Below are 16,740 nucleotides of genomic sequence, written 5' to 3'. Positions count from 1 at the left end.
ATAATGCGCTCTAATCAGCTCCCCGAGATTCGCATGGGTAGAACGGGACAATGAACAATAAGTTCATTGTTCATGGGAATTACAAGCTAGCTCCATTTTTCCACAGAACTTAACTCTGCACTCTTAACTTGTACTGTCACGCTTAAGTTGAGCGCTTTACCAATTGAACCGACTGGAACATAATCATTTGGAATTTGCTAATGACCAAAGCATGACTAGCAAATATACTGCTCTTTTATAATTTTTGTTGAGATAACCAGTTTTGCAACACTTTCTTGAAATAAAAGTGACCCGAATGATTAGGTTTCTCAGATGAGATTATTATCAATCTTAATTTCAAATACCATATTATCAATCTTATTTTCAAATAATAAATTAGACATACGCTTTCTATAGAAATTTTTATCATTTGAATCAAGAGAATTTCAAATGGTTCAAACGATATTTGAACCAATTAAACACCAAGGACGACTTTAAAGTATCATTTCGCATTAACCATTAATAGCAGCCTCCTCTGTGATTCAATCCTTGCGTAATTGCGAATGTAGTTTTAATGTAGGAATTATACACATATGTATCTATATATATAAGTTTTTGTTGACATATTGTGCCAAGAACTATTCACTCATCAAAAGTAACGTCGTTGCAGGATGTCCTGATTACGTCTCGAACCCACCAACGGCTGATTCCCAGATATCAAAGTGCATTATGGGATATAATTTTGCTCTTGGCAAAAGACCATTGCTGACTTGTATTCGCTGAACATCACCACGGTCTGAAACAGCTGAACGAAACAAAAGCAAGATGCGTGTGCTACTAATTTTGCCTGCCATTTTTGGTAAGTTTACAGAGTTTTTATAAGTTTTTGAGAATTGTGCGAAACTGTTTGATATGTTGTGTGTATTTTTAGAATTTGTTGCATAATGAGATGTAGAGAAAAAGGATATAAATAAATCCTGTTGCGTCATCTTCATTGTATTACATAATAGTATCAAATGTGAAAGTTTTGATAAAGTTTGATTGCGTCATATAAATTGTATTACATAATAGTATCAAGTTGAAAAGTTCCGATAAAGTTTGATTGACACTTGTCATTATTGTCGGTAATTGTTTAAAATAATTTAAAGCGTTTCTTATTTTGAGATTGTTATATTCCCAGGTAAGTGTTAGTTTTATGACACATCGGTATTCTTGTTAGTTTGGGCATAATCAATGTCTGATGTATACCTCGTGTTACGTCTATAACAATCCACCCGTTTGTTTTAATATTTGAAATAAAACACGTACAGGCAATAGATAGCAATCGCAAAGAAAGTATAATTTTAATTTTTGACTTCCTTTGGTGTCTTTAAGCAAAATATATCAGGAAATTTGACTTAGATATCGAGATAAATGAATAAGCGGTAATGCACTCACAGTTTTACAATATATTTAAACTTAAAATACAGCTATTACAAAATTAATAATATCACTCATTCCTATAAGCAAGTTTTCAATATTTAACAATGATGAGACCAAGCACAATGTCACTTGATTCTGTTATTTTTTTACAAGAATATCAGCCAATTTATTATAATTATGTGCTACATTTCTTGTTCGTTTGAGCTCCGAATATCAATAAGTTTGCATTCATTTCGATTATTGTCGATGTAACCAGTGTATAGGTACATCAATTTGGCGGGAAATAACAATTTCGAATCAAACTTAGATCGACCATAATAGGATAGGATAGCTCAAAAGGTCAGAATAATTGCTATCTAAATTAATGTTTTCACTGTTCTATTAAGTCCCTGTATAAATATATGCTAAAAGTTTAGAATAAATAATATTGGACAATTTTTAAGATACTGACACCTGTAGAACCCAAAATATAATGTTTGACCTTTTCGTCTATAACCCGAGAATGGTTCATCACAGATAGGTCAAACTATGCTTTTTCTGTAGTTTTATAAGGAGAATACGTTGATAACAAGATTTGACTTCGGTATTAAGTTATATTACAATAAAAAAAATTGCTCATATTTCGCACGGGTTGTTCTTTCAGACTTTTAGTATGTTCATGCAGGAGCCTAATAGAAATGAGTTAAGAAAATAGAGTTTGATTGCACATTTTAGAACTTTTTAGGTTTTCGAAACCAGTAGTCTTATCATATCACTTATATAATAGATGTAATGTAAGCATTTTAAATTGACTGTTGGGTTAAGATGTGACTCAATAAGGTGTAACCATTACGTATTTTATGGAGGAATTCTGTTAAACCTCGAGTTAATCCAATCACGTGATGACTAACATTCCGTCTATAAGTAGCAGTTTACAGGAATTATCAACACATGCTCTATTCAGTTAGATTCTCTACTTTTTATAGAATTTTTAAGCTCAATGCACTTACCATGACCTACCATGTTAATAAATACCTGATGTATCGAAATTATTGGTGTCAATTCATTCACTTGATACGGGTATACTTATTGGAATCTATCTAATCTATCCTCTTGAAAGGACCAGAATTTACAGATGTATGACCTTTCGTTACATTTATTTACAATTTATGACATGTCCAGGTTGTATCAAAATGATTGGTGTTAACCAGTTCTGAAGTTAATTACCTGCTTCTTATGTAATTTTTAATGGGAATTCAGGAAGATTGCTTTTTCCAGATGCAAATCTAGTGACCAAAACATAACTATATAGTACAATGACCTTTTGTAACGTTGATCTACAAAGTGATGCATTCTGATGCAGCAGCTTTGTACGTACCATCACGTGATCAGCGGAAACCAATCATTGTGATGCAGCATGAATTGGTTATTGACCAAAATAATCGTCATTTTGAAATTAATTTCTTATGCAGTTGTCTTGTCATCTCTAAAAGTAATGATTTTTAAGTAAATAAAGGTGCACAATTTTAGAAAGGAAATGACGCAAGGAATCCAACTAATATAACAGATTATAAAAATAAGCACTATTTGAGAAAATCAAAACATTTGATTTTACTTTACTGACTCGAGGAAGCCATACGGACAATAACCATGATAACCTTTACTGTGATTGGAAACATGCCAAAGAGAAGCAAATGGACACTTCCATGTTGATTATAAGCTTTCTTATTCATCCACTTTGGTCTACCAATATGTTCAAATTTAACCGTACACTATCCCCCAGTGTATTCCCAAACCTTCCCGTGCGTATTTGGCAAAGGAAAAAAGAACCGAATATAGAAATGACTGTACATATAAATGACTGTACCAATATGTAAGCCTCCCAGTGACTTATCCTTCGAATAAAGAGACTTAGGTATTCCTGTAATTACCTTCTTCCTGATGGAATTACTTCATGCATTGCAAAATATATTTGTAGAAGTTTACACCAGTGACGTTATTTGAAAGAGAAATTCACCTGTCATTGCACTGCACCTTTGATGGTTGTATTAAGTCTAGTGTGGATTAGCATGACTACTTCTGTTAGTCACGTCAGATATACAGATAAGACTGACCCATACCGGGTTAATAACTAATTGTCTTGAGAATTAAGTTTTTAGGGGGTTGCATTTTTATATATAAGATTATGCAACTAGATTGGGATTGGGTTTAAGGCTTGAGTTAGATTTGATGAGCACATAGGGTTATTGATACAGACAAAACGGGTTTAATAAGTAGTATATTTGGTGATAACTGTCCCATACTAATTGGATTAGTATAATTCAAAATCAAAGTCACTATGTTTTATTTATTTATGCAATGTAGATGTGATTACAAATTCTATAAAACTTTATTTTTCTCTTTTTACCCCAGGCATTGCTTTGAGCCAAAGTAGTGGTGAAGTGTACAAAGGTTATAACCCTCTACAAGGTCATATACAAGGAGCACACGGCCCAGCCGTAGTGCAAAATCACGGAGCAGTTGGAAATCCGGTTAATACTGGTACTGGACAAACTGGTGGTTCAAGTGGCAATACCCCGTTTGATTTCCCATCTGGCGCTCATGGTCCACAAGTTGGTCAACAACATGGTTATAAAGGTAATCCCCAGATAAACATGGCTAATGGTGGATCTTCTCAAGGAAACGACGCAGCTGGAACAGGAGCCGCTCAAGGAGCCGCTCCACAAGTGGGTCAAAATACAGGTACAGGAGGATCTTCGCAAAGTAATGATGCTGGAGCTGGAGCTGCTAATCTAAATCCTCCGATTATCCCAAGCGGTGGTGATTCTCAGGATCAGGACTTTAATTATAACGCTGGCTTTGGCAATATTCCTCCACAGTCAGGAGGTCAACAAAACGCAGGCGCTGGATTTGGAGGAGTAGGAGCAGCAGCAGCAGCAGGGGATAGTTCAAATTCTGTAGATGCAGGTTTCTATCCATCAGGTGGTAATGGCAACAATGGAGCCGGCACCGGCGGAGCTGGTGCTGCTCCAAATGCGGCACCAGTTGCATCAGGGGGAGCAGAGGCCGGTGTTATGGCACATCAAAACTACGAGGCATCATCAGGAATGTCAGGTGCAGCTATTGCGGGTGTGGTTGCAGGTGTTGTAGCAGTAGGTGCTGTTGGAACAGCAGTAGCAGTTGTGGTCCTCAAATCCAGTGCTTCTGGATTTTCGCCTGCATAGACAGACACTAACTGACTATAGACATAGTTATTATCTATTTTATTATCAAATGGGAATGACACAAAGAAAATCTAAGATTATTTTAAACGTCGTGAACATTAATGACTCTTACAATGGAAACTAATTTCATCAACAATTTTGTTTTCGACATGAATTGATTTGAGGTGTAAATTTAAAAGAAAACAAAATTAACAATTGCTGAAAAATGTTGAATGAGTTTTACGACTGACAGACATTATCGGCAATAATGAAAATCAAATAAAACATTTTATACTTTATATTGATATGATCGATTTCTCATAGAAGGCCTGTGATTATTTGAATGATACGATAATATACATGAAACGGGCACCTCCATCGCTTCATTGAATATTCACATAAGCATATTTTTATAACGGTGTGTACTGGATACATGCCTTACTTGGTTTCACTTAATTCTACCATATTTTATACTTATATTAGGTGGATGTTAGAAACACGTGTTAGATTTGCTTCTGGATTTGTTTACGTGTTGTGTTGATCGTATAAGAAAACAGAACATTTAAAATATCACAACATTATAATAATAATATTGAGTTCCTTTAAAGAAAATTAATACAATCTCCTTGTTGCTCATGTTGAGCTCAACAGCAAGTTTTAAAACAGCGATTTATTGGCATAAAAGTTTAGACGATCAAACTAGTGTGTACTATTTTTATTTCCATGTGTGAGATTTTTAAAAATCCAAAGTGTTCAAAATACCCCACTTATACAACATAAAAAATGAAAACACACAAACAACTCAGAACTCTAGTCAACAACTTCTATTGTTATGCATAGTCGCGCTAAAAGTCAATCGATACATGTTAAAATCAGCACATTTCAGCGATGCACTTTTTTGCTATGAAATTAATTTTCTCTGTCAAATATAAAACAATTATTTTTTTCTTCAGTAATGTCAGTTAAAAACATAGTGCTTGGATATACGTTTTTTTTGTTGAAATTCTGGTATTAAAATTAGGCATGAAATTGTGCGTTTTAGTGTAAGATTTTTTATTTTTTAGGCCTTAACTTCGCCCGCGAGCTTTTTCAGAATTCAATTTTTAGCGTTTTAAACTATTATAGTTCGCTAAAGAAAGATACTTCCCATCTCTGTTTTGTCAGAATATCCGTTTTGATTTCCCCTTTTCCAATTGCGACTGCCAAAATGTCTAACTCAGTACTTCATTTCTAATATAACCAGCAGAAATAATCGATATTTCTATTGTGGCAAAATCATCCATCCATGGGTGCATTTGTGAGTTGATTTTGACAAATTTGGTAGTCGGAATTGAAAATGGTGCAATCAAAACCGAAATTCTGAAAAAACTATGATATATAGTCCATTATGATATGCTTTAGAAAGTTGGGAAATATCTTTCATTAGCGAATTATGTTACTTTGAAAAGCAAAAACGTTGATCCCAAAAGCTCGCGGGGTAAGTTGAAGCCTGTGAAAATCGAAAATCTGACACCAGAAGCCTTAATGTCATACCTAAGTTTAACAACAGGATTTGAAAAAAATATACAGTATTAAATATTATAATTTTCCCGTGACATTTACTGAAAAAATGAAAAATATTGCTTTTTATTAGGCCGAGAAAATTAATTTTAGAGTGAAAAGGTGTAACTCAAAATTTTGCTAATTTCCACACCAAATTCGATCGTTCGTATTGCCTGAGCCTTGTACAACAACAGCCATCGGTTGACTAGAGCTCTGAGGGAAAAAGGTACATAACGTTGCGACAATAAGATACTTGCGATGACATCAAATTCAATAGCCTGGGTTTCTCTGCTGAAGGCATTTGGTACCGAAATTCATTTCCACAAGGTTATAGGGGTATTGCATTAACGTTAGATACAGCTTGAATACGCATGTGGTATTGTGGAAGGAATTTCGGTGTAAATTGACTCCCGACTGACAAGTCTAGGATCCACGTATTTGATGGATAAAAAGGATTTTGATGTGCCATGATTATTTATTACGATTTACAAAATATACACAAAATCTTGTTTTTTAATTATATATTACTAGTGTACTTTTTAAATTAAATCATTTAAGTTTAATGTTATAAACGTACTCCCATTCCAAAAAGAATACAGCATTAATTTTTGGGGGTTAAAAAATATGATCAAGTTGTGCCAAATGAAACAGCTGAAATCTAGACATTCTAAAGATAAAGAAAAAATGTACTCATTTACTCTTTAATGATCATGAACCCTTTTCACGATCCTTTTTTATAAATATAAAAACAATATTGTTTTTTGCTTCTTACCTCATCTCACCTCACTTGCAGAAAGCTAATCTGTGTTCGACCATTGTTGGTCATAACCCTCTTCATGATTCTTCCCTTTTTGTCTGTTTATTGCATGCATTTATTTTCCAAGTTGGTCCTATGTAGGTAATAATGTCATAACGCCACCTATCGCTTCTATCGTCCTCTTTATAAATGGAAAAACAATAATTGTATTTTTGAAATCGTAATAAATAATTTCGTTGGTCTAGCTGATTTTTGAAGAATCAGTTTTTTCTTGTTATCATCACATTCCATCTGAAACAACATTTTCAGTATAATCGCAGGGCACAGTTTGAAAGGGGGGGGGGGATACATTTCCAGGTACATCTTTACCAACCACTTACTTCCTGTATGTTAGGCTCATGCCCACATCCCATATTAATCGAGCAGCAAGAAAACGCCGTGCCTTTATTAAAACAGGATTTGAGAACAATTTTGGAATTGGACCACCACGGAGGTTATTCTGGCACTTCAAGGTCTCCAACAGAGTTATAACTTGGTTGCAAGATTTAGGGGAGGTGTTATGAGCAAACCGTGGTTTGGATTCCAGAGGGAGGGTGTCTGTAAGAGGCACAGCCATCAGAAAATGAATAACTGAGATCGCGCGCCAAATAAACTAACTGCAGAAATTGTCCAAGTCTTTAAAAAAAAAAAAAAAAGGCATAGGTGGGAATCGAACCCGCCACCTTCCGGTTCTGAATCAACGGATAGTATCACTAAGCCAACTTTCTAAAACCTTTGATATTAATTCTTGATAATGCTTAACGGAAAAAATCAATACTAATGTACGATGTCATTCAAAATCAAATAGAAATCCCACAACTAAAGTAGCAATCGATAAATTTGCTCACTCAAGAATCAAATAATCAATCGAAAAATAAAAAGTCACTACCTGTCGCTGTGATTTGGGGTAACTCGTTACTTCGCTTCTCCAGATACCAGTACTTCAAGGTCGCTCACACCCCACGCCTTAATCTAAAAACAATTGTAAATGTAAATCGTCGTTTTTAGTGCAAAGTGCCAGCTGAACTGGTTACTAGTTTAGGATGACTATATAGACGCCCTCTGTTGGTCAACGTTACATTAAGGTTACGCATGGTTATAACATACCCTGTGGGGTCGTTATTGATTGATTACTAGTATTTGCAAGTCCTCACAATGGTAGTTTCTGGCCTCAGCCCTGCCGGGCTTGCAGCCTTGATGTTTTAAATATATCAATTTCAACAAAAATTATTAAGGTCGCAAGCCCGGCAGGGTTGCGACCGGAAACTACCACACAGTGTCAACACCCTGTATTATAAATATTTTTCCATACACGTCCATACTCCGTTGAAATCAATATTCTATTATTGACACAGATAAAGAAAGTTAACATATGCATTGTGTTATAGGACTTGCACCTGGAACTTAACTGAATTGGCTAAACGTGTTCCTTTATACCTATAAAGTATAATAGTAATTCTCAAAATTAAATATATCACAATTTTTACTTTGGATTTCAAAATCTTTACTTATAAAATGCAGTAAAAGATATCCACAGCAAGCTGCAAGGCCCCGCTAATTAGTGTATTGCTTTTCGAGTTAGCGTACTGGAAACAAAACCCTGGTTTTATCTGAAAACAAATCGATTTTTCTTGTAATAGAAACATCATATGGGGCACTAGAGCATGCACACATCGTAATAATGTGTAGAATATAGAAACTCTGTGGTATCTCATATGATAGTCATGGTATGCTTAGTCTGAGTCGCTCGGCCTATCTCGAACAAAATCGCCATGCGTAGCTGTTGAAAAACGAGAGGATTCGCTGTACTATCACGGCAATTTTTGACACGAAGATATAGGGATGATGACGATGTGTACCATAGTGAGGACTTGCAAATACTAGTAATCAAATAAATAACGATCCCACAGGGTATGTTATAACTATGCGTAACTTTAATCATGATAATGTAACGTTGATCAACAAAGGGCGTCAATATAGTCACCCTAAACTAGTAACCAGTTCAGCTGATTCCTGGTTCGGGGCTAATTTATAGTCTGAGCTTGATCGCTATTGTTTTGAGCGCTAATTGTTTCTACATACCAATCCTCTTTTTCATGAGGATTCAGAAAAAGTACAGTATACAAATATGTACTGCCATGAGAGGTTCTGGTTAAAACTATGGGCCCGAGGTGAGATCAATAGTATTAATTGATCTCAACGAGGGACCATAGTTTTAACCAGAACTTCGAATAAAGGCAGTATATATTTGTTTTATATACTTCATTAATATGTTCTTTGTTCAGTGATTGGTTAAAAGTAAATTATTTGACGTTTTGACTCTCCAGCTTCTATCCTGAGTGAACAGCACGACCAATTTAAGCACAACCTATATATTTTGCCCTTCAAAAAAATCGAATAGGCTAAAATCGGGCTAACCAATTACAGTAGCGAGAAATCACGCTATGGCAGTTTCGCGTGCGTGAACTGTTCCGTCGCATCGAATGCGCGCACGCGGAAGGCATGGTCAAAAGTATTATTTACGGCTTGGAGGTACTATTTACGGCTCATCCGGGACATTGAAAATACTATTTACGGCTTAGAGGTACTATTTACGGATAGGAGTACTGATGGTAGAACTATTTTTGGTCATGTGATCCACTTTTAACCAATCAATGAACAAGAATATATTAATGAAGTATATAATTTGACCTATATCCGAAGAACATTCCTTTAGTTATAAGGGAAAAGGTCAAATGTCAAAATTTGGGTTTCTCATGGGACAAAATTGAAAAACAAATCCGATTTTGACCTTTACCTATTTTGTGATGTTACCTATGTAACAAAACATCTAAAATAATGCAACCTTTCTCATTTTGATTTATTTTTGCCAAGGGAACAATTTAAGATCTGTTGGATTGAAATTGGAGCATAATATATTTTAAACGTCTCAAAATTTAACCTTTGACCTTTATGCCCATAATTATGTCCAACTTCCAAATTTTACCCCCTGCATAAGCGGCCATTTTGGATTTAATAATTGGCGAGTCGAGGTGGAAACCTCGCGATATACACTCGCGCGTCTGTCAGCGTTGCTATGATACCTCCGCGTCGGTGCAATGGAAAAATTACTATTGCACTCGCGCGAAGTGTAATAGTCCTTTTGCTGCTGGCTGCTAAAAATAGCAGATATAATTAATAGTAATTGGCCAATCGAATTACAAGAAACTTTGTATGAGTTATACAGGATTGATTGATTCACTCAATCTGCAGTACTATTTTATTGCTCTCAATATAATTGGACCAAACGGACGTCTTTAATACTTAGTATGAACCATCTGTTTAAATTTAGCATACTTCTCTCCGGCAGACTTTAAGGGGGTAAAGGAGGTACTTCAATATAATAGGGTTTACTTGGGTGAGAGACGGACCGTTTTGACCTAAATTAGGGGGCATTGGGTGAGAAAATGACATTTTTTAATGTGTAAGGACAAAAACAAAACCACAGATGCCTTGAACTTTGAATTCTGTCTTCAAATGGATTTGTTTTTTCAAAATAAGCAACAAAATTAGTGGTAAATGAGAGTTACTGTTCAAATTCAACAGCAGGGGTTTTGGGCATGTTGTGTGACATATCGAACGGACAAATATGGGGTTTTGGGGTGCCAGAGCATGTGTTTGCAATAGTGTCTTTTGGTGACAGTGATGCTGAAAAAGGAGGTCTTAACAGCCATACATACGCGTCACCTCTAAAGTGTGAGTGCCCCTAGGCCTCCTCTTTGATGAAATCCCTGCGTCATAACGAATGTTTATAACATCTTGTGTTAGTTTGTGTTCACTCATCGAAAGTCACGTCGATGCAGGATGTCCCATCAGCCAACAGCTGACTCCTAGATTTCAAAGTGTGTTACAAAGTGGTATACATTTTTGCGCATTTCTCATCATTTCTGATTTGATTTCGTTGAGCATTACCACGGCCTGAAGCAGCTGAGAGAAACAAGATGCGTGTATTGCTAATTTTGTCTGCAATTTTTGGTAAGTTTATGGATTGTTTTGTATGTTTGAATAATTATGTGAAGATGTGTGATAGGTTGCAATCATTTTTAGTGTATAGTGAGATGTACTATAGAACATGGATACAGATAATAATCCTGCTATGTTTTTAATAAATTCATAGATATATTATATAATTAGATGAAGTTTTGGAAATTACAAATTATTATTACGTGTGATTGCTCAATGCGCATAAGGTAAATAGCCAATATTTAATGCATTTCTCATTTTTGAGACCACAATGTGTTGGATTGATTCCCAGGCAAGTCTTAAAGTTCGTGACTCATACGTAAAGTACTTTTATATATTTTGTTCAACTTATATAAAACGGCAAGACTCGTACAGATCTTGCATTGCTGCAGAATGGCGAGGTCTAGTACGCTTTGCGTACTACAGGGTGTCACAGAATGATTTATACCGTGTTTGAACAAAATATCAAAAATATATAGTCAACAGTGTATCTAATTTCAATAAGTGCACATATATCTCCTACTTTATATTATGTGACTTTCATGGAAATAGCTTGATTCGTTTTGGCGTGACATTGCTGTCACTGAAAATGGACGAAAACTGCATGTGTGTAATTTTCAGCGCAAGGCTTCATAACACATAGATCCTATATCACCATCGTCCAGTCGCATTGTGCAATATATTGGAGAAATCCAACATTCTTTTATAGGAAATACACCAAAGTTGGCACGGATGTAGAGCTTACAACGCTGAATAATTCTTGATATGGGATTAAGTGAAATATTCCAATATGACTTCAGATATTAAGGTTGAAAAACGTACTTTTTATATGATTTTTACCACAATTTTTACCCCAAAATGTCATTATTACAGAGGATATAACTTCCTCAAGGATCCTCCGCAGTAAATTGTAATCTTCTCTGTTACGTAGCTGTTGGTTAACCAATATACTGTGGACATAATACCTGCTGTGACACTAAGGATGAACCTTCTCTATACCATCCATCTCTGCCGGCATTTTAAATGATGACACCTCAATATTTATCTTCAAAACTGCCGCCAAAGAAAGAATAGTTTATGGTCACTCAAGCGTAACAAATCCTTTATTCCATACAAGGATTGTTTCGTAACATCCTAAATAATCGATGGATATCGACTATTTAGTAGAAGTAAGAACAGGACACAACGAATATTCTGCATAACATTTTCGGTTAGTAATTTTACAGGTTTTCAAAAATAGGTAGTTTTGTCAATACGCAATATCCTGTAAATAAAATCTAAAATGTCTAAGAAAGCTAAATATATATAAATTTTAGAATCTAAAACAATACTACCAATAGTAATGCCCTTCATACCTAAAAAAATACAATTTTCCCGGTATAAATCATTCTGGGACACCCTGTATATACATGACTGGATCGTGTGTGTGTAAATTTACGCGACAGTAAGTTGGGATTTTATTAATGCGCTCGGTATTAAAGCCGAGTAATGTTTAACAATCAGTTGAACAGAATATAACTAGTGTGCATTATACTCTGAAACTGTATTAAATTATATTTTTCAACATATTTAAAATAATTCAACCACTAGTTTTAATATTTGAAATAAAAGTACGTGAAGGAAAACGATAGTCACCGCAAAGAAAATATGGTTCAAATTCTTGACATCCGTTAGTTCCTTTTAGCAAACTATTTTCGTTAGGCTGTAGTGCTCTGACAGTTTTACAATATATTTACCCATAAAATATTAAATATAATATCATACATTCCTGCAAACATTGTTCAATATTTCACACCACCAGATTATTTGTATTTTCATGGAATATCAGGCAATGGTATTATATCGGTCGTTTGAGCTCCGAATATCAATACGTTTGAATTCAAAAACTTGCATCGTAGACCCTACTGATCATAACTTTTTTGTAGGTGTAGATACAGAATAAAATTCTAAAATCCCAGCTGATTAGTGAATGACCAGATTGACCTTAAGTTGACCATGATTAATATCAAATGTATTAAACATCTCCTAAAATGACTGAAATACAAACATTCGAAATTTGTCTGTTATGCTGTATGCTGGGATAAGACAAATAAGGTTAGGAAGAAATTGATTGGCCCATGTGAAGGCTATAATGTCTTGGCTACATATAACCACTTTCTTTAGGTTTTCCATTTTACTAACAAGATCAAAAGAACCGATAAGTTGACTACTATACCTTTACCGTGAATGGAAACATTGAACATTAAATTAAATTGGTTTGTCACAGACACGCTTTCTTGTCTCATCATCGCCTACCAATATTTTAGCCTAAAGTACAACCCAGTGTATTCTTAATACGTATTTGACAAAGTAAAACAACAAAATGAGTATAAAATTGACTGTGCCTACATTATGTAAGCCTCGCAATGACTTATTACTCGAATGAAGCAAAATATGGGTATTCATAATAAATAACCTTCTTCCTCAGGGAATTATTTCATGTATCGCAAAATTCATTTTAGAGAAGTTTTTACCAGTAACTCCATATGAAGGCCCCTTTTAACATCAATTAAATGAAACAAGAATCTCCTGTCATCCTGTCATTCAACTCCTTCTTTTATCTGTTCATAGCAAGAAAAGGATGTAGGTCTGAAATGATTATCTTAAGTTTTGTGGATATTAGTCACTGTTAGTCAGCTATAGTAAAGATACGACTTCCCAATCCAGGGTTTAATGAACTGTCTTGAGATGTTAGTTTTTTTTTTATAGTTTGTTACATCTTAAAACTTTGCCACTGTTTCAGGTAGGGTTTATATTAAGGCCAGAGTTAGATTTGATGAATACATCGTGTTTAAAAAAGCTTAGGGTTGTTGGTAATTACTGTCCCATACTAGCCAAGATTAAAGACAAAACACAAAAATAATGAAAATAATGGAGAGATGCGACTTAATGTCACTTAATTTTATTCCGCGTGGCTTTATTTATTTATTTATTTATTTATTTATTTATTTATTTATTTATTTATTTATTTATTTATTTAAATTGATTGATTGATTGATTGATTGATTGATTGATTGATTGATTGATTGATTATTTATTTATTTATTTATTTATTTATTTATTTATTTATTTATTTATTTATTTATTTATTTAAATTGATTGATTGATTGATTATTTATTTATTTATTTATTTATTTATTTATTTATTTATTTATTTATTTATTTATTTATTTATTTATTTATTTATTTATTTATTTATTTATATTTATTTATTTATTCATTTATCTATTCATTTATATATGTATATTTAATATCACATATAGGTGCACTAAATTTATAAAACTTGTTGATTTTATTTTTTACCCCAGGCATTGCTTTGAGTCTTTCGAATGATGATGATGCGGGAGGACAACTTGCCACTAACCTAAACCCTCCGATTATTCCAAGCGGTGGCCATTCAAATGATCAAGACTTTAATTATAACGCTGGCTTTGGCGCTATTCCTCCACAGTCAGGAGGTCAAAAGAACGCAGGTTCTGCATTTGGAGGACACGGGGGAGGAGTTAATACAGGTGCTGCTGTAGCAGGGGATAGTTCAAATTCTGTAGATCAAGCTGTAGGTGGCAATCCATCAGGTGGTAATGTCAACAATGGAGCCGGTGCTGGTGCTGCTCCAAATGCGGCACCAGTTGGTGCAGAACTAGATACTGGTATAATGGCACATCAGAATAATGAGGCACCAGGAATGTCAGGTGCAGCTGTTGCGGGTGTGGTTGCAGGTGTTGTCGCAGTTGGTGCTGTGGGAGCAGCAGTGGCAGTTGTGGCTCTAAAATCTAGTGCTTCTGCGTCATCAGCTGCATAGACAGACACTACCTGACTATAAACATGATAAATATCTGCGTGTTTTTTTACATATTGAAATTTTACAAAGAAATTCTACAGGATTATTTATGACTTCCTGACGATTAATGAGTCATACAAAGTAATTTCATCAACAGTTTTGTTTTCGACATGATTGAATTTAAGGTGTAAATATAAAAGAAAACAAAATTAACAATTTGGATGAATTTTACGACTGACAAACATAAATTTATATCAGCAATAATAAAACGCAAACAAAAACATTTTATGCTTGAGTGTATTGAATTGTCAATTTGTAGAATTAGCCTAATGTACCAGGTGACGGATACGATACTATAGTTTGATCAGCTCGTAATTGGCGGGAATTGTTAGGCTTTTACCACTACGCCGAAAAGTAGACCCGTTGCGAGTTTTAAAGCTGACCTGCATGGTCTGTATTGCACGTATTGAATAAAGTAGACAAATTAGAGGACTTATTATAATTTGTGATGTTTCTGGCGAGGTATTACGAGACAATTCTCGAAATAAAATATATTGATATTAATCTGTGATGTTATAAAGCCCGCCGATTACGAGCTGATCACACTATAGTAGAGTGGTCTTGTAATGATATCGTCGAAGAAAAAGTGATGTAGCAGGACTAATTACCATAGTGATGGGTCTACACTATTTTTAATGTATTGTCCTGCACTACACTATGGCTGTACTCTGCATTGCACCATAGATTACCAAAGATATAGATATTTCACATTATGCGAGTCCAAGTATGTTTCACTAGCACACTAGCAAGATTAGTGTCTTTGACAAACCTGTCTCCTCACTAAACTGTCGTATAGACGAATCCAATTTCACGCATTCCTACACCTCAATAGCCGCCATAACTGGGTCCCCCCTTTGGCCTATTCCACCTAAAATGTGAAATGTGATGCGATCAAGCAAAATCAGTCGGAACTCGGAAATATTGATTTTGAGATATAGCCAAACAAAGGAAATATTTCCTTTTGTTTCTTACTGTTTTGGAAACTCTTTAATTGCCCATATCTGTGGAACTGGTTGTTCAATTTCAATGGGGTTTTCTGCTAATTGCAGCTTTGTAAATACTTTTTACTATCCTATAAAAAACTGAAAATGTAATATTTCCGAGTTCCGACTGATTTTGCTTGATCGCATCACAAATGATGTGGCCTGGGCGGGGATATTAAACTGCATTCTATCAACAGTGTTACATGTAGACAAAAGAATGATGAAAGTTTACAACAAAATACAATTCAACATTTAATCCACCCAATTGGGCAGTAACAACACCAGTTTTGTACTGACGTGACCCAGCAATGGTCGACTGAATTCTGACCATCACTTGGCTCGTTGGATTCGTCTATAGAGTCAGTTTGCATATGGCTTTAAACTGACTGTATAGAACAGTTTAAGATGACTATATTGACCCCCTCTGTTGGTCATCGTTACATTAAGGTTACACATGATTTTGCGTTTCCGATCTCAGTCCAACCGGGCTTACGGCCTTGATGTTGTTTTTTTGATACTGGCCCCCCAGCCCGTCAGGGATTAAAAACATGAAGACCGCAAGCCCGGTAGCGAGGTTCCAATGGAGTTCCAATATAATTATAATAGTTTGTACCCTTAATTTCCCTCATTTTTGGCTAAATTGATAGTTTTTCATAGCTTGATCGCTATTTTTTCTTTGTAGTCCTGCGTGCGAACCTTGATGGCTATTGTTTCTGTTTAGCCCTGCGGGGTAACCCATGAGGGCGACAGTTCGGTCAGTCGGTCACAACAATCGGTCATTTCAAATATTGAGTTTTAGTTTTAGTTCTGGTTTTGGTCACGTGGATTCCTATTATCCTGCCGAAGCTCTTGACTGGCATGTTTATCAATACTTTTGTTTGTATCCTTTGTTAGAAACTTAAAATTTGTAGCAAGCCATTTCGGTTTTCATTTCAGTTTATTACATAATAGTAA

General features: G+C 35.0%; 2 protein-coding genes across 2 annotated transcripts; both read left to right on the top strand.

Moving 5' to 3' along the window:
* The first annotated feature begins 689 nt into the window (after positions 1-689).
* On the top strand, positions 690-5,282 carry LOC140152929 (uncharacterized). The gene is made up of 2 exons (XM_072175469.1): positions 690-838; positions 3,793-5,282. Exons 1-2 carry the CDS (start codon positions 805-807, stop codon positions 4,602-4,604), a joined length of 846 nt encoding a protein of 281 aa, XP_072031570.1. The 5' UTR covers positions 690-804; the 3' UTR covers positions 4,605-5,282.
* Positions 5,283-10,721: 5,439 nt separating this feature from the next.
* LOC140152928 (uncharacterized) lies at positions 10,722-15,031 on the top strand. The gene is made up of 2 exons (XM_072175468.1): positions 10,722-10,935; positions 14,271-15,031. The coding sequence occupies exons 1-2, from the start codon at positions 10,902-10,904 to the stop codon at positions 14,762-14,764; spliced, it is 528 nt and encodes a 175-aa protein (XP_072031569.1). The 5' UTR covers positions 10,722-10,901; the 3' UTR covers positions 14,765-15,031.
* Positions 15,032-16,740: the final 1,709 nt, after the last annotated feature.

The sequence above is a fragment of the Amphiura filiformis genome, chromosome 5 (genome assembly GCF_039555335.1).
Source record: "Amphiura filiformis chromosome 5, Afil_fr2py, whole genome shotgun sequence".
Lineage (NCBI taxonomy): Eukaryota > Metazoa > Echinodermata > Ophiuroidea > Amphilepidida > Amphiuridae > Amphiura > Amphiura filiformis.
This window is presented reverse-complemented; position numbering and strand designations above follow the sequence as displayed.